The sequence below is a fragment of the Sardina pilchardus genome, chromosome 19, assembly GCF_963854185.1.
Source record: "Sardina pilchardus chromosome 19, fSarPil1.1, whole genome shotgun sequence".
NCBI classification, from domain to species: Eukaryota; Metazoa; Chordata; class Actinopteri; order Clupeiformes; family Clupeidae; genus Sardina; species Sardina pilchardus.
In genome coordinates this window covers 16,891,385-16,915,889 of record NC_085012.1, presented here as the reverse complement: position 1 = coordinate 16,915,889, position 24,505 = coordinate 16,891,385, and the positions used below count along the sequence as shown (strand labels likewise).

Genomic DNA, 24,505 nt, shown 5'->3' with positions numbered 1-24,505 from the left:
AACAAAAAAAAAATCAATACTGCTCTATTTAAAAAAGAAACATCTTTATTATTCCGTCAAATTTTTGTACAATAAATAATATATGATGTTTAACAAAGTATAAACTTGGTTTAGTTACATATATTAGAACTATTTGGTATATGTATTCTAATAGGCACTGTTCTCCATAGTGTCACTCTCTCAACACTGTGGTTGACCCACTGCTCAAATGTGGAATTTCTCAGCTGAGCCCTACCCTTACCCAAGCATACCACTAATTTACTCAGACAGGTCTTTCACATAAGAATATCAAATTGTGATTAATTTTTACATTCATCTACATACAAACAGCCTTTTTTATATCAAAGCTTCCCTCAAAAATTGATACTATGCATATAAAACTTAAAAAAGATTAAGCAGGTTTAATTTCATTGTATCAATATAGAGCACGCTGAAATATTTAGTTGCTTTGGTCACCAGAGTTTATGTTTTGTGATGGATATTTATGATGAATTAGCAGCAGCCTGTAAAAGAAGAAATGTGTGTCAGCTTTGTGCATACAGTAGGTGTGTGTGTCTACCTCTACATGAAGAATGGAAGGACAAGAGAAGGTTTGGATGCTGGTCAATATCAAATAGCCTCACTAGCTAGCTACTACAGTCAATTTGAGCCCTGTTATGTTGGCTTTCTGACATATAGGTACCTTCATTCTTTCCAGGATTCCTTGTTTGTTGAGGCCAGGGCCAAAGGCGCGGAGGAACTTCGGCGTGGGAGGTTTGGGGCCAAACAGAGCCAAGCCCTTCTTCTTGTCCTCGGCGGCCTTGGCAGCCGCTGGGCCCTTCGCTTTCATCAGCTGCCTGAAAAGTTACAACGCAAGCACAAAACTGTACACCGCACTCAACGCCACAGTAAATTCAGACCTGGATGCTGAATACTCAACAAAATGAATAGTGTAAAGACAAAATAGAAGAAGAAATCACCATTATTAATGATCAGGTGCTCTGAGCAATGTCACTCGGTTTCTGAACTAAAACGTTTTTTATTACATACAGCAAACATCACCTCACCATCCGCTAACTGCCTGAGCCCTAAATACACTGTAAAAAAACTCGGTCCAACCTGGACCATAAAAACATAACAAACTCTTGAAACGTGAAAAGTAAATCTGGAGTGCTGTCCTATATCTTATCTACAATGCTCATTGCAGTCTTCTCTTGAACAAAATGATTAAAAGCATTGTGCGAAATTAAGGAGATGATGGCAGTGAAGTGGCACATTCGCAATGTTTGAGTGTAACTGACTACATTTCCCATCAGCCCCAGCCAGACAGAGCCGCCTACTTACTTCCCTTTCCTGGCCAGCACTTTCTGGGACTCTGGATAGTGGACCAAGATGTCAAACAGATCTTTCTTCTCCAGCACGAAGAGGTTGGCGAAGCCGTGGGCCTTTACGTTTGCTGTTCTGCGGTTGCCTCCATTAGCTGATGACTGCAGCAGACTGTGGAGAGGCTCAAGTCAGCATGGTTTGATAGAGTATTTTGGTATCAAATAGAGATGATTATGTTGAGATATGATCACATTTGTAGGCCATGATTACCTGATCTCCCCAAACACACAGCCTGCCTTCAGCGTTACGAAGATGATTGAATTGTCTGGGCCTCCTACCACCTGCACAGCCCCTGCTTTGATGATGTACATCTCCTTACCGATGTCACCCTGCAGAGAAGATGTGCGGTCAGAGATCTAGAGGAGGGCCACCACGCCTGAAACACGTCCCTCACAAAGGATGAAGGTGATCAAAAGCTCACCTTCTTCACCACAAAGTCTCCCGGCAGGTAGATAATGGACTTGAGCCGCAGCAACATGTCAATAAGCATCTGGTTATCACATCCCTGGGGGAAAAGTTATTGCAACAGATAAAAGTGAAACATGCATGATCAATGCATCAATCAATCAATCAATCAATCAATCAATCAATCAGTCAATCAGTCTCTGGTATAGGTTCTCTTGTCAGTGTTTTTTGAAAGCTGGATGAGTTCTGCATACAATATCCTGACTGAGTGATATTTGTCTTGATATCAACAAGACATTATAAAATAAGACATTTCATTTCAATTTAGATGTACTCCATCTGTGTTTTTTTCAGGATATTTGAATGACAGTCGAGGATCTTACCTTAAAGAGGTCTATCTTCTGGAATGTGGCCAGATTGATGTCAACGGCAATGGCTGTTTTCATGACCAGGGGCATTTTGTCCAGCAACTCTGATTCATCTGAGGAGAAAACAGATCATCACATAACACCTCTTGTGAGGCATGCTCAAAGAAAATGTCATTCAATTTCAGCATTCAAATCTAGGGGCTCTCCTAGATCCCCAATAAGATAACATTTTCATTAAAAAGAAATATATATATATGGACAATTACATCCAAGGTACGCCTACAGAAGGTTTCCATAGAACATACAACACACACACACACACACACACACACACACACACACACACACACAAACACACCTCATATATTGCAGCACGATGACATGACTCGGCATATGATAGAATTGTTAAGCGTTTTTGCTGGTGCGCAAATATTGGCTTCAGTGTTGGGTAGAAAGAGCCGATGTGATTAGATGATACTGTGATTATGTTTAGCTTACCCAGCATGCCCTGTGCGTCCCAGGTGTAGTTGTACCAGGTGCGCACTCTGTGCTGCACGAGTTTGGGAATGTTGTTGGCTACCATGTAGGACACACAGTTGTCCATGGAGTTGCGGAAGTAGGTCTGACCAGCGGTGGCTGCCCCGATGACATCCCTCATCTATACGAGACAGGCACAGTGTACCCAATGAAGAAAATCCAATGAGCACACATTCACACACACACACACATGCACGCGCACGCACACGCACACGCACACACACAATGCTGTCTCACAATGGACTGAATGGGCCATATTTGAAAGTCATTTGCAAAGATGTTAATTTTGGGGAAACTCATTGGAGATATAATACATTTTAATGTCAGTGTAGACAGTGTGGTCCACAATTCGCATTTCTAAACAGTCATTCGTCTATTCTCATCTAGATAGATGTCTAGGGGTTCTAGGGCTGGCTACACGCTCTATGAACAAGTAGATCTCCAGATGTAGCCTACTGATGATCAGATGGAGCGCCTCACTCTACAGGGAAGCATTTTACCTGTCCAATTAAACTTGAGAACACAAAGACACCAACGAAAAAGTTTGACATCTGAAACGAGATCTCAAAGACTGAATGGGGCTCAGGCAGTCCTCCGATATTGATGAGTGTTCGCACCGCATAATAATAACAACGCAGGTACCTGCAGAAGGAGAGAGAAACAGATAGATATCTGTAGTCAGCACTAATTCTGTACTGCACATTGCAAACTGGAAACAGCATCACACAATAGACTGCAATATATCCCAAAATGGCGAGAAAAACTCTAGCCACCAAAAGCATGCACAGAAAGCAGGCACCAGTATCAGTTCATTTGTTCATTTTCACTAACACTTTATCATGCTGCCAACATCTTGATATAGTGCTTTGGGACCCCACCGCCAACTTCAAGGCAGTGCTGCCTAGAAGGCACTAGGGTTAGGCAAGGGTTAGGATTAGGATTAGGTATGGCAGTGCAGCCTTGAAGTCAATGGTGGGGGCCCAAAAGACCATCAAGTAAAGATCTTGGAACATTTGGTGATGATTATGCCCTAAACAGAAAGATCCAATTGTCTTGGAACGGTACCAAAAATATACTGTTTCCAGACAGTGTTTGTTCCATGCTACAGATGGTTTCTGTGCAAAGCCACGTGCTTCAGCGAAATGAACACACTGAGCTCCAAAGCAGGGAGAGCGGCTTTGCTCCAATCAAAACAAAGAGCTGTATCAGGACCAAGGCATAGCTTAATCCCAGAAGAAGCAGTGGCAGGACTAAGGCATAGCTTAATCCTAAAAGAAGCAGTAGCTATTGCCCGAAACACACTCTCATTATAAATCCCTCATGCTTCTAGAGGCAGAATGCCACTGTGGAAGTGGACAGTCTCATATGAACAAGACGACCAGGCACCAGAAGTCCACAGACAAGGCCCGCACACACAGTGACCAATCACAATGACAGACAAATGCACACACACAGATGAACACACACACACACACACACACACACACACACACACACACACAATCACAGCTGAAACCAATATCAACCAAGCAAGGCACAAACACCCGCTGTGATGTGAACAAAGCTCCCTCTACTGGCAAACAGACAGGCCGTTCAACTGAACTAAGGCCAGGCCAGTTCATTTATACAGCGCGTTTCACACACAGGGTCAAGCACACCATTCAATGTGCTCAAAGCATACAAGAGCAATAGTTTAAAAGAGTTATAAAAAAACTAGCAAATAAATAGTCCATAAAATAGAATAATGAAAAAAAGCCTGGTGCAAGGGGACATGACAAAGCGCTTTTCAACTAGCTGGCTCTGCTATTCAGTGCTTCAAGGCAGGAAAGCATCACAAAGCAGGACATTTATACCCAACCATATGTGCAGGGCTGTGCACACCCTGTATCATTCCAACTGTGCGCTGTTGCAGAAAGCCTTAGGCTCACAGCATCTGCCATACAGTATATCCCAAAATGGAAAGACAAACTAAACAAAAGCATGAGCGGAAAGCAGGCGAATGGGGTAGAAAAAGCGTGCAAAAACAAGGACAGGGAAAAGATGCTCTACCTGTCCGAGAATCGTGGACAAAAAAAGGGACCCAAAAAAGTAGTTTGTCATCTGAAAGACTTGACCGAAAATTGTCTCTGGGAACGGCAGCTCTGCTATCATTAGCAGGGATTTCTCCGCATAGAAGAAACAGGCCAAGTAGCTACGACGAAACAACAGTGAAGAAGGAGAAACAAATGAGGAGAGAGGGGAAAGGACGGGTCAGAGGATGAGGCCATATGAGACAAAAAATACAAAAGGGATATTAGTCTGTCCATATCGCTAAGATATTATTCTTTCTTACAAATGTTTCAATCTTCACCAAAAAGAGACTGCAAAGGGAGGAATCACATACTGGAGTAGGACAGTTGGCTATATAGATATAAAAGGTACAAGAAATCCTACACTTGAGCCAGATAATGTCAGCGTGTTTTGCAGTGTGTGCATGTACAGTGTACATAATGAGTTCACTTACGCGCTGCCCTTTCCACTGTACACCCACTTGGACTTCCCGATGCCCGCATAGGCAGAGGCCACGTAGTAGACACAGGCATTGAGGTGCAGAATGAAGAGCAAGTAGCCAATGGTGCGAATGACTCTGAGAGCAGATCAGAAGACATGCTGAATGCAACATCGATAGCTAATGACCGGAGGCAGGCAAGGTTGTTATGGATTTCTTTTGTAGAACTTCTGGTAAATGGACATTTAACCGATTTACATGGTGCTAGCTAAGAATATCAACATTAATGCTGTTTTCAACCGGAGTCAGAGGTGTAGCTCAGAAAATAACTCCAAACTAACTACGCAATGGTAAACATACAAAAGCATGTCTTTCATTTTCTTTTCAAGCTCTGATGAAGTCTATGACTGAGATGCTGTCTGACTTGGCCAAAAATAAAGAGGAGAGATTAGTCTAATTCTAAAGAGTGTGTGCAATCTTTGAGTAGTTAGTTTGGAATCTATGTGATTTAGGTTTAGCACTACACACAAAGACTGAAGCCACATCCTCTCAAACAAAACAATTCAAGGCACTTTGAATTATCTAAGCAGGACAGATGTTTGGCAACTCCTCCAGATGTAGCCTACCTCCAGATGTAGGCTTTGGTCATGATCCCCTCAAGCCGGTCACTGAACTCATCGAACACCTCCGACTGCAGCAGGACGGGAGTCGGTGGTTAGTGTCTGACTGAAACATGGCTGTCATCCTGACCCATTTAAAAAGAAACCTTTCTCTAAAAGGCTTCCTTAACCCACTCTGATACCAATAGCCTAGCTTAGCATAATTCTCTGGAACCAATTGAACCCACTTCCTGTGAATTGTGCTAGGCAAGAAAAAAGTATGTCCTCTTATCTAATTCTAAGGTAGACTACAACAAGTCAGCTAATGTCCTAAAAAGTCGCCTATGGTACATCATGTCAATGACATTACATGGCTTGTAATATCACTGACATATGTAAGTCGCTAAAGGCCCTGCTCAATATTTAATGCATGCAAATACAAACATTTTGTGAAATGAGGACTATGGATGGACATACCCGCAGGAGGCGGTTGGCTCTGAACACCGATTTGAACCCAAAGGGGATGTAGAGCAGGTCAAAAGGGGCCAGTGCCATCAGTGCCGTCTGTTGAAAAAGCGAGAGTAAAACCAGTGTCCTCAACGCACTCAAAGGTGCACACAATCAAATAACAGATTATATGTGGACATACTGTATAAATCACTCACCAAAATCCTACACAGAACACTGACATAAATACTCTTTTATGTACAAGATAGTAATGCAACAAGGCTTTTGGTTAATAGCCTACCTTACACTTTTCAGATTCCCTGTAGTGTGTCTTTGTTTTATTTTGGTCATACTGGGGATAAAAGTTATGGTATTATTTGAAATGCCACAATTTAAAAAAACAAGACATGTAGGCCTACTTATTAAACAGTGAATATATTCATGTCACTGAGTTTCACCAAGTCATTTGAGGGTTTGTAGCTTGATTGTCATAAGTGCTAACTTACATATTTTCAACAAGACAACAAAATATTCATATATTCATTCAAGACAACATTATATCACATTAGCCTAAATAGAATTAGGCCTATTCCTTCATTTGCCTGGCTATCACACCCTTTTTTATTCTCTTTCACTCACTATAACGTCACCACCCATCACAAACTGCAAGCGTGGCTGGAAAACGATCATGTCAATGAGGTATATGGCGTCCGCGATGAGGTCGCACGTGAACCAGATGGGGATGGCCTCAGGGGTGTGGTAAGGAAAGGCCATGCGTGCGGGAATGAACCAAAGGTTGTAGTTAAAGGCAATGGTCAGCACACTCAACCAAGCAATGTAGCGGCGATCTGCAAAGAGAGAGGAGAATCAGAGCAGATCACCAAACTTGGTGATGACACCTGACAAACCATAGAACAGATACTTGTAGTCATCCGCCAAACTGACTTTATCATCTTTACAATCCACAGTACAGTTATAGTTGTATAACTTTATCCAAATCAATATGGTGTTTTGTAGAGATTTAATTTGACCCGCGTGTGTTCACTGTGTCCAGCTCATTTCTCATTCCCTATTGGTGTCTTGATGTTGTTATTAGCTCTGTGCTAAACAATAGCTTGGCCATACTGTAGGATTAGGAATACTTAGTTATCCACCTTATTTTGGATATTCATTTAACATAAACACAATCCTGTTAGTCTTGCTTTGTCTCAGGGATATTTGTTCATTTCAACATCACAAAATCCTGTAGGTCTTGTCTGCTTGTGGACACTGGCAGGCAGCTCAACTGACCTGTGAAAGGGTCCACGGAGGTGCCAAGAATCGTGTCCATCCTCTTCTCTATGGGCGCCAGCATAGGGTCCAGCAGCCATGCGCATGAGATCTTTGGGCAGATGGACTTATCTTTGGGTTCCTCCAGCGGTGGCAGCCCATCCTTCTTTCTCTGTTCTGCTTCGTCTTTCTTTTTCTGTTCGTCTTCCTCCTTCTTTTTCTGATCTTCTTCCTCTTTCTTTTTCTTGGCCTCCGCGTCTTTTATCTTCTTCTCCTCAGCGTCTCTCTTTTTCTTCTCCTCCGCCTCTTTCTTCTTCTGCTCCTCTTCTTCTTGTCTTTTTTTGTCCTCCTCCAGTTTTCTTTTGTATCCCTCCTTTGTATATAGTGGTGCTGCAAGAGGAAGTGAAGGGTGAAGATTTGAAGAGTTTGGTTCCCAAATGCTATATATTTCCATTTTAAACATTAATACGTCATGTAATTGAATTTTGTATCTCAGTTTTGATTGAGTAAACATACATCAAACAACAACAACCCAATTACATTTTCAATTAAATTACCTGGACAAAAATCATGAAAATTCAAGAAAATAGAGGATTTAGCATTTTGAGCATGTGAAATTGAGCTAAATTGAGTTAATTGTGATACTAGGGGTCAAAAGTCATCCTTACTGGCTGGAGGACTTCTCTCAGGGGAAGAGGCATATGGGTCCATAACCTTCTCCTGGTACAGGCGCGTTCGCTCATTCATCCGTTTGACAATATCGCGCAGCATCTCGTCCGCATATCTGTTAATCACTATAGGCTTTGGTGCAGGTGGGGTGTCTTCCTGCCTGCAACAGCAAGACGTGTAGGCTACAGTTAATGCTACTCAACATCTCTCCCCATTTGACACAGCCAACTCAGACTCCAAAAGCACAAATGCTGTGGTGTCGTATACATACAACATACCAACATAAGTCATACCTATGATAAAAAGTGACTGTGTCAAACCTAATCATAAACCTAACCAGTCCTTGATTTGGATTTAGAGAGTGCTTCCCTCTACTGGCCAAGAGGGGGACTTGCGGCCTCCAATGCATAAAACCACAGGTCAGTCCTACCAGTGGAATATTTTGTTACAATGCAGAGCCATTAGAAACATCTATTATACTAGACAGTGGTGGGTGGAGAACTGAAAATCTGTACTCAAGAAAAAGTACAATTACTTCTTTAAAAATGTACTCGAGTAAAAGTTTAAAAAAAATCCTTTTTGAGAAACTTACTAGTAAAAGTGTCAAATAGTTCATACAGGAAACAACATTTTCATTTTCTTGTTAGGTAAAGCAGGTTCAGTGGGCCACTATCTAACCCTACTCTTCCTATACCCATTTCTCTATCTCAGATAGGATGTATTGAACAACTTTAGTAGCAAATTAAATTCTTTGCCAATGTTGATCTAAGAAGGCAACAAGGTTCTCTTATTGATGCAAATGCTGACAAATGCTTCGAGGCAGTAAGCCCCTCGATATCTTCTTGCTTCTGGCTCTCTCTCTCGCCCAGACAATTTGTGGTATATTGATGGAAAATGTAGTTATAGGTATTTGGAAAATGTACTTGAGTAAAAAGTAGATTGCTGGCTCAAAATGTTAGTAAAGTAATGAGTAGAGGTACAGTTTTATAGAAAGGAATATTAAGAGCACACATTCCTTGAAAGAAAAGAAAAGAAAAACATATTTTCTGTAATGATTCATAGTCTGAGTCTTCTGCTACTTACAACAGGGCTTATCAAGAAAAATACCAATGCATTTCTGAAGCCCTCATACTGTATATAATTGCCTGTTTTCGAAACTTCTGCTTTCAGGCTCAGTGCCCACAAACTTTGAGCCTTGTTAGAAAAACAGTTCATGAAACATTATCGATGTGTCAGCGCTTGTCATTTCTACTCGCCCGTCCTCAGAAAACTTCAAAGAGGACACGTGGGTCTGCTTCTCATCACTCTCATATGCTTTTCTCTCTCTGGGTGCATCTTGTTTTGGTGCTGTTGGCCCATAGTCTCCTCAGGGAGCCTCATAATCTCGGGATCTGTAAATTCGCTAATCTGCTTTGAGCACTTCGGAGGTAAATCTCCTGGCAGTTGTGTACATTGCGATGTCACACACCGCGCCATACCCTGCCAACTCTGCCCAAACTAACTTAATCAACTGATTACTCGCTCACAAATCTGCCTGAAAACCTCCAAGGATTAATTAGATAGTCTTACCTGGCACAAATGAACAGCCTGGATCGACTGATATAAATACACAGGTTGAACTGATATGAACTGAAATGGAGTCAGCTGTTGAATACTGACTCACAACCAATCAACCAACATGAACATTGAGAGTCAACTGTTTTATTTAAGGTTTTGCTAAAAAAGAGTGATTCATTCAGGCAACTGGGCATTTGGTTCAGAGAATGGAATTTAGTGTTTTAGCAATCGTGAAAAACACAATTGCTAAGAAAAGTGTTAACACATTTGCAAGAAATGACTTCTGCTGTGCTAAGGAGGTGAAGATTACGATCAAATTGGCCCCAGTCTCAGTCACTTCTTCTGTACAAAATCAAAGTAATTTCATTGATACGGACCCCCTAGGCATTGGCCCGTCCCTGTGACCAAAAGTCCATGTTCGATCAGCTGAGAAACACATGGCAATGTGATCTGAACTCAAGTGAGAACAAAGACTTGAGCACTGTGTGTGTGTGCGTGTGTGTGTGTGTGTGTGTGTGTGTGTGTGTGTGTGTCTGTGTGTGTGTGTGTGTGTGTGTGTGTGTGTGTGTGTGTGTGTGTGTGTGTGTGTGTGTGTGTGTGTGTGTGTGTGTGTGTGTGTGTGTGTGTGTGTGTGACGAATAAAAGAGTCCTGTGTGGGGTACTGATGTATCTGACACATATAATATACAGTGCACTTGGTGACATCTATGAGGTTATTAACATTAAACATTAAATCAAGTTTGTAATTTTCAAACCCTTGTGAAGGCAAAAGCTGGAGGTAGTAACTGTCATTCTGGGTAAAGAGTGGTATTATTTGAAGTTGAAAGTAAAGTGAGTGTGTGTGTGCCCTTATGAAGCTGAAGCACAAGAGTTGTGCTCTTGTCTTGATGTCAAGACATGTCAGCCCTGTGTGACTAGATGGAGCGTAACCCCCTTAAACCCATCAGACTCTGCTTTGGATGTTCTCTTACCCTTCACCCCCCTCCTCCGGTGGCTTGTCTCCTCCAGGAGCAGCAGCTGGGGCAGGAGCTGGGGCCGGAGCTGCCGCGGGGGCAGGGGCAGGGGCAGGAGCCGCCGCAGGGGCAGGGGCAGGGGCAGACTCTGTGGAAGGAGGTAACAGAACAGCATACTTGGTGAGAAGCTGGTTGTACTTTTAAAGCAACACAATGTAGCTTATTTTACCTTAAAATCACGCCCTCGACCCCATCTCATGACTGCAGTGGCACGCCTGGTGTTGTACTATCTAACATTATAGTGGAGCGGTTAAGCTCACATTATAATAAGTATTGTGCATTTTATGACTAAAGCATGAAAGTTTCACCATATAATCTTCACCCCCTAAGCTTTAATTTCAGACGTGGAGGCACTTCAGATCTGACCTCTGGGGCTAGATATTTGCTGTACAATATAAACATCTCAGAGGAGTAAAATATTTTTACAAGTCATTCCAGAATTCTACTGTAAAGATCTAGAACTTACATTGACTGCCATTCAAACGGGTAGCTTGAGTTCATTATGACAGTGTCATATGGAACCTTTAATTTGGAACATTCTAATCACCTGCAAATGTGATTTCTTTTTTCACCTTTAGGCCTAATACTGCTATTATGCGTATAGATAGATAGATAGATAGATAGTAGAATAGATAAATCAATTTAATAGGGAACCCCTTTCAAACAGCACAAGTATTTGTCTCAGCATTGACATTTTGTTCTCAATGAACAAAACATGATAATAGATAGGATTATGTCTACCCCTATGTTTTGATGATCAAGGCTTACTATGATAGCTACCATAAACAACATCATGCATCCCTCCTGGTGGCCGTGGCAGCCATTTTGCTTTTCACCATAACCTTAATACAGTACTGTGTCACATTTCTTGAGCTACCCCCATGTTTTCATGGTCAAGGATTACAATGACCCCATATATAACATAATTAATGAACTGTTCAGACCAATAGTTTGGCTTGATAATGTGAAAAGGAAATCTTTGATCACCAGAATTGATCATCAGACAACGAAATTGCACATCATATAATTTGTCAAGCTCAATGCTTTTTTCAATAACCTTGAAGTGAACATATTTGTATGTTTATTTGATGAATAATGTTCCTTCCTCAAACCATGTTTGCTGTCCATGTCCATCTTGTTTCCTGCAACAATGCTTAGATAAGTGGTACGTGTCAATGGAACATCTAAAGGCAGCACCAGACCATTGCTTCAACTGACAACAACTTCTTTGAATAGTCTTTTACTAGGTTGGCACATATCTCTTACAGTAAGCACTCTTTAGCTCCAACTCGTCCAAACTGCAAGAGTCCATACTTTTCTTGTATGGACTCTTGCTTTAAGCACGTGCCACAGATTCTCAATGGGGTTGAGGTCTGGTCTTTGTAAAGACTATTCCAGCACCTTGATTTTGGTATCCTTTAGGGCGTTTTAGACCACTTTTCACTATGCTTTGGGTTATTATCATGCTGAAGGACCTGGTGGCGACCTAAGCCTAAGAGCAGACGTCTTGATGTTATCCCTCAAAAGGTCAACATAATCTTTCTTTTTCATGATCCTATGCACCCAAACAAGGCTCCTTGTGCCTGAGACAGCAAAACAGGCCCAGAACATGATGCTCCCACCACCATGCTTCACTGTGGGAACTGTATTTTTATCGTTGCAGGCCTTCCCTTTTTTATAGGCAACATCCATGTGCCCAAACAGCTCCAGTTTAATCTCAGTAGATCAACGAACATTTTTTCAAAACTAATTTTTTAGCTTTTAAATATGAATGGGCAAAGTTCAGTCTGACTTTGAAGTGCCCCTTTCGGAGTAATGGTTTTTTTCTCGCTACTGTCTTCCTCAAGACTTTAACCCCAGAGGTCTCAAGGTCTGCAACTATCATTTTGGCAGATGTGCGGGGATGCTTGCTAACATCCCTGATGATTTTTCTCTCTATAGATTGAGATATTTAGCATTTTCATCCACACTTAGGTTTGTTATAAACAAACTTGGAACTCTTTGTTCTGTGTAATGATGGCTTGCACGGCTGTTCTACAGACTGTGAAGCATCTAGAAATTACAGTATAGCCTTTTTCCATATTATAGGCCTCAATGATTTTCTTTCTGAGGTCCAGACAGATTTCCTTCATCTTCAGCATGCCTGTAAAGGCAGTCCCCTCTCAGACAGGTGTTCAAGTGCCTGTAGGCCTGTTCCTTGAAGTCTTTAGGTAAACAATCAATGCTGATTGGATGTTCAGGTGTTGTCTGGACATTAACTGACTGCAAAGGTGCGTCGTGTCGTGTGTGTTTAAAAGCAAAAAAAAAAAAATGACATGGGGGCTAATAATTTTGACCACTCCACTTTTCACACAATTTGAGATTAAGCTCAAACTGGTGAATGTTTGATTTTAAAAATTTGTTTAGGGATGAAAAATGTAGGGAGAATTTTAGAGTAATGTTCCAAAATTTCAGGGGGGCTAATAATTTTGCCCTTAACTGTATGCAATACAAAATAATACATAAACAATCCATCCAAATGTATGCAAATCCACAATATCAATTTTATTTCAGTTCCCAAATAAGTATTGTATGCTTATAAAAATAAGTCTTTACCTATCTCTATGCCTTATAACGAATTGTCCAAACATGGAATGTTGAACATGTATTCCTTTAACTTTGTGCAGAAGTTCAAAAAGATTGAAATCTATTTCCTATCTAATCCTATTTCCATCTTATTTGAAAGTGTAAACAAAAGTGGAGAAAGCATTCAATTTAATTCAGCTCCTTACACCAGGACTTGGTGTGCTATGTCTTAGCTATATTTGCTGGGCCTTAACACTGTCACTATCTTAATTCATTGCCATGTCCCATGGTGACATCAGGTCTTAAAATCTTAGGATCACTTGTTTTTTTTTTCCATTTGCACACTATTTTAGCCTACTTTATACTTGCTGCTAATGACAAGTAGATAGATAGATAGATAGATAGATAGATAGATAGATATACTTTATTCATCCCCAAGGGGAAATTACAGTGCATTGTATTTTGCAGAGATGTAAAGAAGTAGAAATACTAGTACTCAAGTATGAATGCGGAGTGTCTGTACTTTAATTGAGTTTTTGTTTGGTTTTTCCTTTTACTTTTACTTCACTTCATTGTTTAAATTAAATGTTTGTTGTGTTTGTATTGCTGCTGATAGCCTACATTATATTTTAACCAAGGGCTAAATGAAACAGAGAGTTAGCTCACCCCTACATTCAGTATTCCCAGACAACTTCCATGCATGGTTTTGTTTTTGTTGCGGACAGGCTGATAGATTTAACATAGGGGTCAAATACTTATGCCCCCTGTTTTTAAGGAAGAACATTGATTTATTTAAGATGCATTCTTCAATCACAAAGAAAATTGGTGTCCTTAGCGTTTTGATTTTTACTCATTTTTTTAATTAAGGCATTAAGATCAATTGTCAAATGATTTTATATTCCTCTTTTTAGTCAACTTTAGCATGGGTTCAAATACATATGCTCCCTACTGTATCTATAGGCATAATAGCAGTATAGGCCTATAAAGGTGAAAAAAGAAATCACATTTGCAGGTGATTAGAATGTTGCCAATTAAAGGTTCCATTTGACACTGTCATAATGAACTCAAGCTACCCGTTTGAATGGCAGTCAATGTAAGTTCTAGATCTTCACAGTAGAATTCTGGAATGACTTGTAAAAATATTTTACTCCTCAAAGATGTTTATATTGTACAGCAAATATCTAGCCCCAGAGGTCAGATCTGAAGTGCCTCCACGTCTGAAATTAAAGCTTAGGGGGTCAAGATTATATGGTGAAACTTTCATGCTTTAGTCATAAAATGCACAATTGCTTTGCTTATCAGCCTAACTATTACTGTTGCAGGTAGGAGCAGGGCCCTTTTTGTTGGTTTTAGACGAGATGGATGCCCCATTAGTGCTAAATGAGTACCCAGTCTGTTAAAAAATCGACTTAACAGTCAATTCCTACCGTGTTACTTTGAACACAAGCACTGCTGTTAAATAGGTGCAGTCTGCTGTAAGCTATATTCAGTGCCACATTTCACACTTCAGGTATTATCAATATATAATGCATATCACGACATGGCTAACATAAATACACTGCTGTCTTTAGACCTGAGTTAAAATATCATATTCTGTCCAGGATTCAAAATTGGTGACTCACGGACACACCATTTGTTGCAGATGAAACTCTATTTCAAGGAAAACAGCTTAGCCATACCAAACTGAGCTTTTTCTTCCCCTGAGTGATACATTTGTCTCTGGTTTGCTGATGATTAAGTCATTTCTGCCAGTTGCTCATGATAAGAGAAACCAATTACACACCGGCCGGGGAAAAAAAAAAATATGAGTCAGGACGGTCACAATTGTGACAGGAGGCTTGAACACAGGCTTTACTCACCTGCTGGTTTCTCATCTTTCTTCTCTTCATTAGGTTTCTCGTCAGGCTTATCCTCCTGCAAGCAACACAAGCAGCATTAGCTCATTTGGCTGCGCTGTGCTTATCACAAGGTAACGTTAAGGAGATTTGTTCAGCCGTTCTCATTACCATTGGCTCACAGTTTCTTCATTATCTACATTTTCTCTTACAAAAGTCCTAAAGTACAAATTGTTGAATGTGTCCTTGGTATACGTTATGTGTTAAAGCTGCATATTGATAATAGATTAAACTGAATTCTATGCACAGAACAAACGGAAAGTTTTCAGAACCTTTCAAGTTTTCCACATGTTGTTATGTTTCAGACTCATCTTAAAATGGATTCAATTCATTTTTTATTTCACATCAATCTACACACAATTTTTATAGAACTTAAAAGACTGAAATATTTAAAATATTCAGACCCTTTGTTCTGACACTTGTAATTGAGGTCTGGTGCATCCTATTTCTACCAATGGTTCTTGAATTGCTTCTACAATTTGATTGGAGTCTGCCTGTGCCTAAATGAATTCATTGGACATTTATAGGAGAGGCACGTCAATCTAAGGTATCACAGTTTATGGTGTATGCCAGAGGGAAAACCAAGCCATAAGGTTGAGAGAATTGTCCGTAGACCTGCAAGACAGGATTGTGTCAAGACACAGATCTGGGGAAGGATACAAGAAAATATTTGCAGCAATGAAAGTGGCCAAGAGCATGATACCCTCCATTATTCTCAAATGGAAAAGTTTGGACCAACCAACAGTCTTTCTAGATCTGGCCGCTCAGACAAACTGGCAAAATGGACTTGAGTGTCATTCAGGTGCTTTTTGGCAAACTCCTGGCTTCCATCTGGTCACTCTACCATTGAGTCCTTGGTTACCTGTCTGTCCGAGGCCCTTCGTCCCGGGTTATTCCTTTTGGTTCAGCGGCCAGATCTAGAATATACTCCTTTGATCCTGTGAGGGAAATGATGTCTCTGCATTTATCCCAATCCATTAATTAGCGAAGCACACACAGCACACAGTGAGGTGAAGCACACACTAACTCGGAGCAGTGACCTGCCTGCTCAACAGTGGCACTCAGGGAGCAGTATGAGGTTAGGTGCCTTGCTAAAGGTGCCTTGGATGTGGGTGTGGGAGAGCAGTGCTGAACCACTCCCCCCGCCTACATTTTTCCTACTGGTCAGGGATCGAACCAGCAACCCTTCAGTTTGAACCGTTGTAGGCCACCACGGCTGCCCCAGATCTAGGAAAACTGTTGGCTGTTCCAAAGTTTTCCATTTGAGAATGTTGGAAGCTATTGGCCACTTTCAATCCTGCAGAAATGTTCTTGTATCCTTCCCCAGGCCTGTCTCTTCACAAAACCCTGAAGTAGGATGCACAAGAGCTCAGCTAAAAGCGTCATAATAAAGGGTCTGAATACTTGTGTAAATGGAATTTTTCAGTCTTTCATTTACAAGTGTTGGAGTATTGTGCGTAGATTGACGAGAGAAAAATAATTGAATCTAAGATGAGTCTGAAACACAACAAAATGGGGAAAACTTGAAAGAGTCTGAAAACTTTCCGGTTGAACAATGAATGTATATTCCTCTATGCATATAGTGACATTGGCAGGGAGGACCTACCCCTGGAGTTTGTATGAAAACAACATGTACTGTAAATTGTACCTCAGTGGCACACACACACACACACACACACACACACACACACACACACACACACATACACACACACACACTCTGAGAACTCCCTCAGCCTTTTAGCCATAGTGGTGAGTAAATGCCCTAGGGGCAGTGAGAACACACCCGGAGTAGTGGGCAGCCATTGCTGTCACGCCATGGGGAACAATTTATTCTTCATTACAGAAACAACGTTTAAAAGTCTAATCAAAAGTCTAATCAAAAAAAGTCTAACCAAGCCAGATTGATGTGTGTTTGATGTGTGTTTTATGAGGTTTCATAGTCATGCCTCCACTTTTTGTCAACATCATTAAACATTCATTAAAGATTGGACGATTTTAGACCATATCAAAGGCAGCAGTCTCTCTGATCTTCTCTCTGACACATTTCACCTCTGCAAAATACATCGGTGATGTCATGGATACCATGATATGTCAACATGTCATCCAATTTCTGTTGCAAGCCAACATCAACAGAAAACCTAAATGACCATTTGTCATGGCATTTGTTCTGTTGAGTGTAATGTCCAATTACACCATAGATCATCCGATGACGTTGTCCATAAACACCATCAGACCATCGATTAAAGTGCCTCGTTTTTTGTTTTTTTAAACTAAACACATATCTGTAGCTTATGATGAAAAAAATGCCCATAGTCATAATATTCTTAACTTGGCACCAGCCAACTCAACAAAACTCGATATCCGTCATGACGCTAGCCAACTTCATAGTACTCCAATTTTAAAACATGTCTAAGCTTACACCTTGATGTCAAGAGGCTGGAATATGTCTCAGCTATGATGGGGTTCTGCTCATATCCAGCCACTCTGAGGGACAGGCCTGATGGCCTGATGAGGTTTTAAAAGAATATTCCCCACCACAGCTCAATATAAAACCATCTAATAACCATCTTTATCATTTCAGTCTGGACCACGGATCTATCGTTCTTTACCACACTCACCCTCATTTTATTGTCCCTCAAATAAGCCTAATGAAGTTAGACAATGAAAAACAACCTGAGCCCGCCAGTCAAGATGGATACAGCAATTATATCCAGTGCCAATTCAAGCCCCACCCCCTCCAGAAAGCAAGCAAACAAACAAACTGACAAACAAACAAACAAACAAACAAACATCTATCACTCATTAAAACCAGTCAACAGTCTGCTAATGCTCCATTCAACTGAACAATAGGAAAAAACTCCTCTTCAATGCAAGATGCTCAAAGTTAGGGTCTGCTACAGCATGAATTACAGCCAGCTCATGATCGTGTGTGTACGTGCAGCACACAGTATAACCAAGGAGACACTTACTTTTGCAGGTTCAGGTGCTGGAGCTGGGGCTGGGGCTGGAGCTGGGGCCGGGGCTGGGGCTGGGGCTGGGGCAGGGGCTTCTGCAGCCGGGGGCACAGGCCCCTTCAAAATGCTCTTGAGCTTGCTGAACATCTCGGCGAGGCTCCTGCGATGGCTATCGCACCTGTGCTCCTCCTCGCTCAGCCTCACCGCTGCTGTCCTCAGCTCTGCTCTGGTCGGGTCTGCTCTGCCTGATGCTATTACTGCTTTTAGACTTGCTAATTCCACCTCGTATCCCTACCAGCACTCCTCTCTCCTTAAGCCCCCCTCCCGAGCTTAGCCTACTGAGTGCAAAGCCCACCCTCCCCCCCCGTGAGACAGGCGAAGGCACCAGTGGAGAGATCATCCCCATACTACTCATAGATATAGACGCAGGTTGACCCACCAGCTTACAGAGCACAGCCCACTAATTGGGACTCACAGTAAGTATGACTTATAGAGCTCTGCGCTGCGACACGTTGTCAGGTCCCACATATAACTCACTGATCCCTGCAGGGTAATACAGACCATCTTTGCTGTTACTCATATGCCCCTATATTAACTAGCTCTCTCAAATATCTCGCTGCTGCCTGGGGGGTTTATGACAGGATTAATTGTTTAATTAGTTAATCTTGTAAACATGCAAAACACCACACTATGAAAGATACTACGCTACTTAATAATATATAGGATATAATAAGCTATATAATAACATAGGCTATATATAGCCTAGCCTATCTTTTGTTGTTGTTTTATAAACAGAACTCGTGCCAGCTGGCCTGTTAGGCCTCCCATATGTCAGCCAGTTTAGGACTGGCCTTATACATAGTGAAGTATTTTCATTTTCAATTTTCAATTTTACTTCAATGAATGAAATAGGCATAGATGAAGTTGAGGTTTGGTGGTGTGTCGTTCTGTTACAAAAAGTAGAGACAAATGGGTTCACATGCCCTTCCTTTGTAAGGATGCCAATGCTACACTCACAAGTCACTATTCTAGCCAGGTCTTTCATATACCATATCCATCAATACGAATCCATCAATATAAATGTATTGTGAAACACTACAGAAAACTGTGTGCTGTGCATGTTTCGTCAGTCCATGAAACTTGAGACCCATTAGATCTAGATCTACCATGCTTCCAGCAGTGCCAGCCCCTCTCAACTTAATGACGTTTGCTCCGTTACCATAGTGAAAGGAAGCGCCTGCCATTGCAGTAATCTGCAAAGTATTCTCACTTAGCAAGTTCATGTGTCCTTTATACTATACCGTAACAAACAATGCCGTTTTAAACTTAATGTTAATATCGTAACATGTCTCGAAAAACAGTCTGTCGACAAGAAACAGGTATGTTCTAGAAAATTGTCCGTATGTTGTAGGTGAAGCAGTCTAACATCAGCAGCAGGCGACCCCATCGTATGCTACGTTAGCTAGCCAATTATTGTATTGCATGTCAGAAACTATAGGTCTATAGTCAGAAATGATCAGCCCATCTCTGCCATATCGAGAATGTAACTGTACTTGCCACATTTTAGTCGAAGAGAAACTGGGTAATGTATCGATTACTCTCTCTGCACATTAGAGGCTGGATGTGGCTGGTTGTGGCTGGAATTATTTTGTTGGTTAAACTTACTCCTTCGATGTTTTAGGTGATCCCAGCATTATTGGCATTGACTACGCTCGTCTAGAAGCTCTATGCAACATCCCCGGGCTTGAATGCAGGTGAACTCAGTAAACAAAACATGATACTCGACTTTAATGTCATAGTATGCTCTTGTTGGCCTATGTTGCCAGCTGTGTTGGCCATGTTTAATGAGACGTTCCACTTTACAGTGGCGATGAGAAGACTAGTGAGGAGGCCCACAGAGCCTTCATGAACTCTTACCAGCAGATTTTCATCCGGGCTCCAAAGCCACTGCCTCGAATACCATGGCCCGAGGAAAATAAACCGTAAGATACTCCTCATAATTTTGGACTATAAACTAGGATTATCACACGTTTATGCAAAACCATCCACTGCAATTAGATTTTCATTTTGCATAGCTTCCATTCCTGTCTCAGACAGACAGGAACGAATTTACTTTAGGTGGCATTAGTACAGAAGGCCCCTATATCATTCAAATTTTGCATTCCGTATTCTCTCTCTGTGTGTGTAATGTATATGTGTGTATAATGTGTGTGTGTGTGTGTGTGTGTGTGTGTGTGTGTGTGTGTGTGTGTGTGTGTGTGTGTGTGTGCGCGCGCGTGCGCGTGTGTGACTTCTGGTTAAAAGCGATCCCTCTTGTAAGGCAGGATGACTCTCAACTGTTGAGTCGCCTCCGTCCGTACCTCGTCCCCTACCTCGTCTCCTACCTACTCGCGTGTCCATCTGAGAGTCGCCATCTGAACAAAAAGAGCCCTCAGATCATTACAGTACATTTACATTTCTTCCTTTAGCAGACACTTTTATCCAAAGCGACTTACAATAAGAAGATAATATTCAAGCTACAGTGCACTGGATCTATCAATACTATTACTAGAGGAGAAGAGTCCAGACACTATAAGTACTAGTCAAAAGGAGAGGACAAGCGGTACTTTGTCAGAAGTCATAGTTTCCCACTTTTTAAAAAAAATCACAACAGAAGTTTTTTTTTTTTTTTTTCAGAAGCCAAAGTTTTAAATAGACCCTCGCCCGCCGAAGCTGCGTGGGCTCTTTTCCTCTCTGCCCTGACGGAACAGTGACGCAGAATCATAGTTCCTGTCAATCACTCCGGCTCTCAATTTAGGTCCCTCACTCTCCTTTTTATGTTTCTCTCTCTGTATCCAACTCACCCTGTCTGGTGCTCTTTGTCTGGCTTTTTTTCCCTCTTGCTCACACACACACACACACACACACACACACACACACACGCATGCACCTTCAGACATAATCACACACACACACACACACACACACACACACACACACACACACACACACACACACACCAGACATACACCACACACACATGCACCCTCATACATCATTACACACACACACACACACACACACACACACGTACACGTACCTACACACACACACACACACACACACACACACACACACATATGCACCTTCATACATCATTACACACACGCACACACGCGCGCACACAGCACACACACAGAGAGACGCAGAAGCGTTGAGTAATGTTTACAGCGCTGAAGCGGAACAGCCTGCTTGGCAGCTGATCTGAGTGCTCCAGTTGGCAGTGGCCTATGAGTCAGGGCCGCTATTGGCTGGAGCGCAGATCCGCTCCCAGCTGGGGCCGACCGTGTGGCGCGCTAGCGGCTAAACTTAGCCGCCGTGCTCGGGTGCCGTGGTGGGGCGGAGACAAACAGCACACAGTACACAGCACAGCGCAGCATCGATACAGGCCTCCAGTCCAGTCACCTCTTCCCAGCCTCAGCAGCACAGCACCCTGCAGTGCTTTTTCTGCAGCGCTTTTGAAAGGACGCCGGTGATGGCGCATATCTACAGCTTTTTGTAAAGACACGCGCAGGAAATGGCTTGTGATGGCAGAAAGTCAAAAATTGAGAACACAACACCTCCAATAAGGGCCGGAATTTGGGGCGGACAGTAGAAGGACGATATTGAGTCAATATTTCTGTCCAGTCTCTGCTGCATCTGGGGTCTTTGATTCTGTGTTTAATCAGTTTTGAAGTGAAATATTTAGCATCAGCATGATATGTCAACACATACTGGTGAGCTAGCATAAATTGAGACATGAAAAGAGCGCAGCTCTCGGGTGTGACTTGTCTTCTTCTTTGTTTTATGGGAAAATCAGCGTGTTTATTTTTCTTGGTGCGAGTCTGTCTGTGTCTGCGGCGGTGTTTGTGTGTGTGTGGATGTGTATAAGTGTGGTTCCATGTGTTTGATTGTGTGTGTGTGTCTTCTGCACGCAGTGTGACGGAGAAGGAGAAGCAGGATGAAACACAGAAGAAGAAGCCATTGGGCGCTAGGCGCAAGCTGCCATCCAGCAGACCGTCCCATGAGTCCAAGGTCAGCCAGATGATCAAAGCTGCAAAGAAGTTGTGAGTTATCCACCAGCTCGAACAGACTGACAGACAAACTCAAACACGTCACTCTTTCTCTTTTCTCTTTCTTTCTCTCTATCCCTCTGTCTCCCTCCTACAGACACAAATGCACACGCACACACAAACACAGACACACACGGACACAAATGATGTGCTAGAACTTGGAAGAGTGCAGTTCCTTGTTTATTTGGCAGAGGGCAGTCAGGAGCATGTCTGTTCATATCAGTCGAACGTCCCCTGAAGGATCGACGGGGTTATTGAGGAGAAACGAGTGCAGACCACACACTTAGATCTATCACTCTGTGACTCTCTCTCTCTCTCTCTCTCTCTCTCTCTCTCTCTCTCTCTCCCTTTCTCTCTCTCATTCACTCACTCATATCTCTTCCCCTTTTATTCACCCCAGATCTGTATGTCTCACAGTAAAATTGAACATTGAGGTAGCTTTATTGCCTTGGCGACTCGTGTGCCAAACCAATAAGTTAAAATGAAACAAAAACAAGCGCATCAAAAGCACAAGAAGTTCAAAGATGTACATTATAACTTACACAAAAGAAGTGGGAATAATAAGTGGGTGTGTATTAAGCATACAAAAAAGTAGAAGGACAAAGTGGAAAGAGTGAAACGCACACACACACATACACATGCACACACGCGCACACACACACACACACACAGAAACACATACTCTCTCCCTCTCACACAAACACACAAACACACACACACACACACACACACACACTCAAACACACATGTTCTCCCTTGTCTGTGTGTGCCTGTTTCTGTTATCTGTCTTCCCCCCCCCCCCTCTCTCTCTCTGTTTATAATTGGGTTCCTGTGGGATCCTAATGGCTTTTCCTGTGCTCCGTGCAGATCTGCCCTGTCCGCCTCAGGTTGCTCCAGTGTGTGTGTGTGTGTGTGTGTGTGTGTGTGTGTGTGTGTGTGTGTGTCTATGTGTGTCTGTGTGTGTCTGTGTGTGCGTGTGGGTGTGTGTATCCATGTGAGTGTGTGTGTGTGTGTGTGTGTGGTTGTGTGTGTGTGTGTGTGTGTGTGTGTCTGTGTGTGTGTGTGTGTGTGTGTGTGTGTGTGTGTGTGTGTGTGTGTGTGTGTGTGTGTGTGTGTGTGTGTCTGTGTCTGTGTCTGTGACTGTGACTGTGTCTGTGTCTGTGTCTGTGTCTGTGTCTGTGTCTGTGTCTGTGTCTTTGTCTGTCTATGTGTGCATGTGTGTGTTTGTATCCCTGTGAATGTGTGTGTGTGTGTGTGTGTGTGTGTGTGTGTGTGTGTGTGTGTGTGTATGTTGATGTATGTGTGTGTGTGTCTGTGGATATGTGGATGTGTGAATACATGGACAACTGCTTGAATGTGTGAATGTGCGTGGACAACTGTTTACTCTCTGCAAGTCCACTCATTTGAGTGTTGAAAGTAACTTCTGTCATCAGAGCCTGTTTTAAGTGATTGTTAGTCAACAAGTTCACACACACACACACACACACACACACACACACACAGACAAACAAATACAGTCTCTTTCTCTACCTGTCTATCACACACACACACACACACACACACAAACACACATACAGTACACAAACGAAAGATAGTTTATCTTTCTCACTCTGTCTATCTCTCTCTCTCTCTCTCTCTCTCTCTCTCTCTCTCTCTCTCTCTCTCTCTCTCTCACACACACACACTCACCACACACTGATATGCAACCACCCACTAACTCTCACATCCACACACATGCACCCACACATAATTCTCTCTCTCTCTCTCTCTCTCTCTCTCTCTCTCTCTCTCTCTCTCTCTCTCTCTCACACACACACACACACACACACACACACCCAAGCAGAGTTGAAGGGTGAAGGTGAGATTTGGGCTGGGGTTAAGTTGGGGATTTTCTGGCTGTAAGGAGAGCAGCTGAAGACTCTGCTTGACGCTCTCGAGCAGAGACATCAAAAAGCTCTCCCAGCTGTACGGTAATGGCCATGACATCATGCCTTTTATTGCTTTTCATGAAAACCTAATCGCTCTCACGCTCTTCCTCTCCTTTCCTCTCTCCCCCTCACTCCAGTTTTATTATTTGACAGGAATAGTCTCTCTCTCTCTCTCTCTCTCTCTCTCTCTCTCTCTATCCTCTATTCTCTTTGTGTGCACACGCGCACACACATTTGTGTTTTTACATCTGCTTCGAACATTGAGCCAGATTTCCTCCTACAGAGCCATGGGGAGAAGGTTCCAACAGTGCTGGCACACTCTCTCACACACACACACAGACACACAGACACA

At 42.3% G+C, this 24,505-nt stretch overlaps 2 protein-coding genes across 2 annotated transcripts in view; one reads left to right on the top strand and one right to left on the bottom strand.

Moving 5' to 3' along the window:
- Positions 1 to 153: 153 nt before the first annotated feature.
- Positions 154 to 18,281, bottom strand: LOC134066588 (cyclic nucleotide-gated cation channel beta-3). The gene is made up of 18 exons (XM_062521953.1): positions 18,204 to 18,281; positions 15,142 to 15,196; positions 10,676 to 10,805; positions 8,147 to 8,307; positions 7,500 to 7,868; positions 6,849 to 7,057; positions 6,511 to 6,561; positions 6,240 to 6,326; positions 5,790 to 5,854; positions 5,179 to 5,301; positions 3,176 to 3,317; positions 2,637 to 2,796; positions 2,154 to 2,251; positions 1,787 to 1,870; positions 1,576 to 1,694; positions 1,324 to 1,476; positions 683 to 836; positions 154 to 503 (listed from the first exon to the last, which is right to left on the bottom strand). Exons 1-18 carry the CDS (start codon positions 18,279 to 18,281, stop codon positions 483 to 485), a joined length of 2,259 nt encoding a protein of 752 aa, XP_062377937.1. The 3' UTR covers positions 154 to 482.
- Positions 18,282 to 19,375: 1,094 nt separating this feature from the next.
- Positions 19,376 to 24,505, top strand: part of cnbd1 (cyclic nucleotide binding domain containing 1) — a 15,036-nt gene continuing 9,906 nt past the window's right edge. The window contains exons 1-4 of the mRNA XM_062521586.1: positions 19,376 to 19,513; positions 19,816 to 19,888; positions 20,000 to 20,116; positions 22,091 to 22,219. Coding sequence (XP_062377570.1) covers positions 19,480 to 19,513; positions 19,816 to 19,888; positions 20,000 to 20,116; positions 22,091 to 22,219 — 353 coding nt within the window. The 5' untranslated portion in view covers positions 19,376 to 19,479. The remainder of the gene's footprint in view (positions 19,514 to 19,815; positions 19,889 to 19,999; positions 20,117 to 22,090; positions 22,220 to 24,505) is intronic.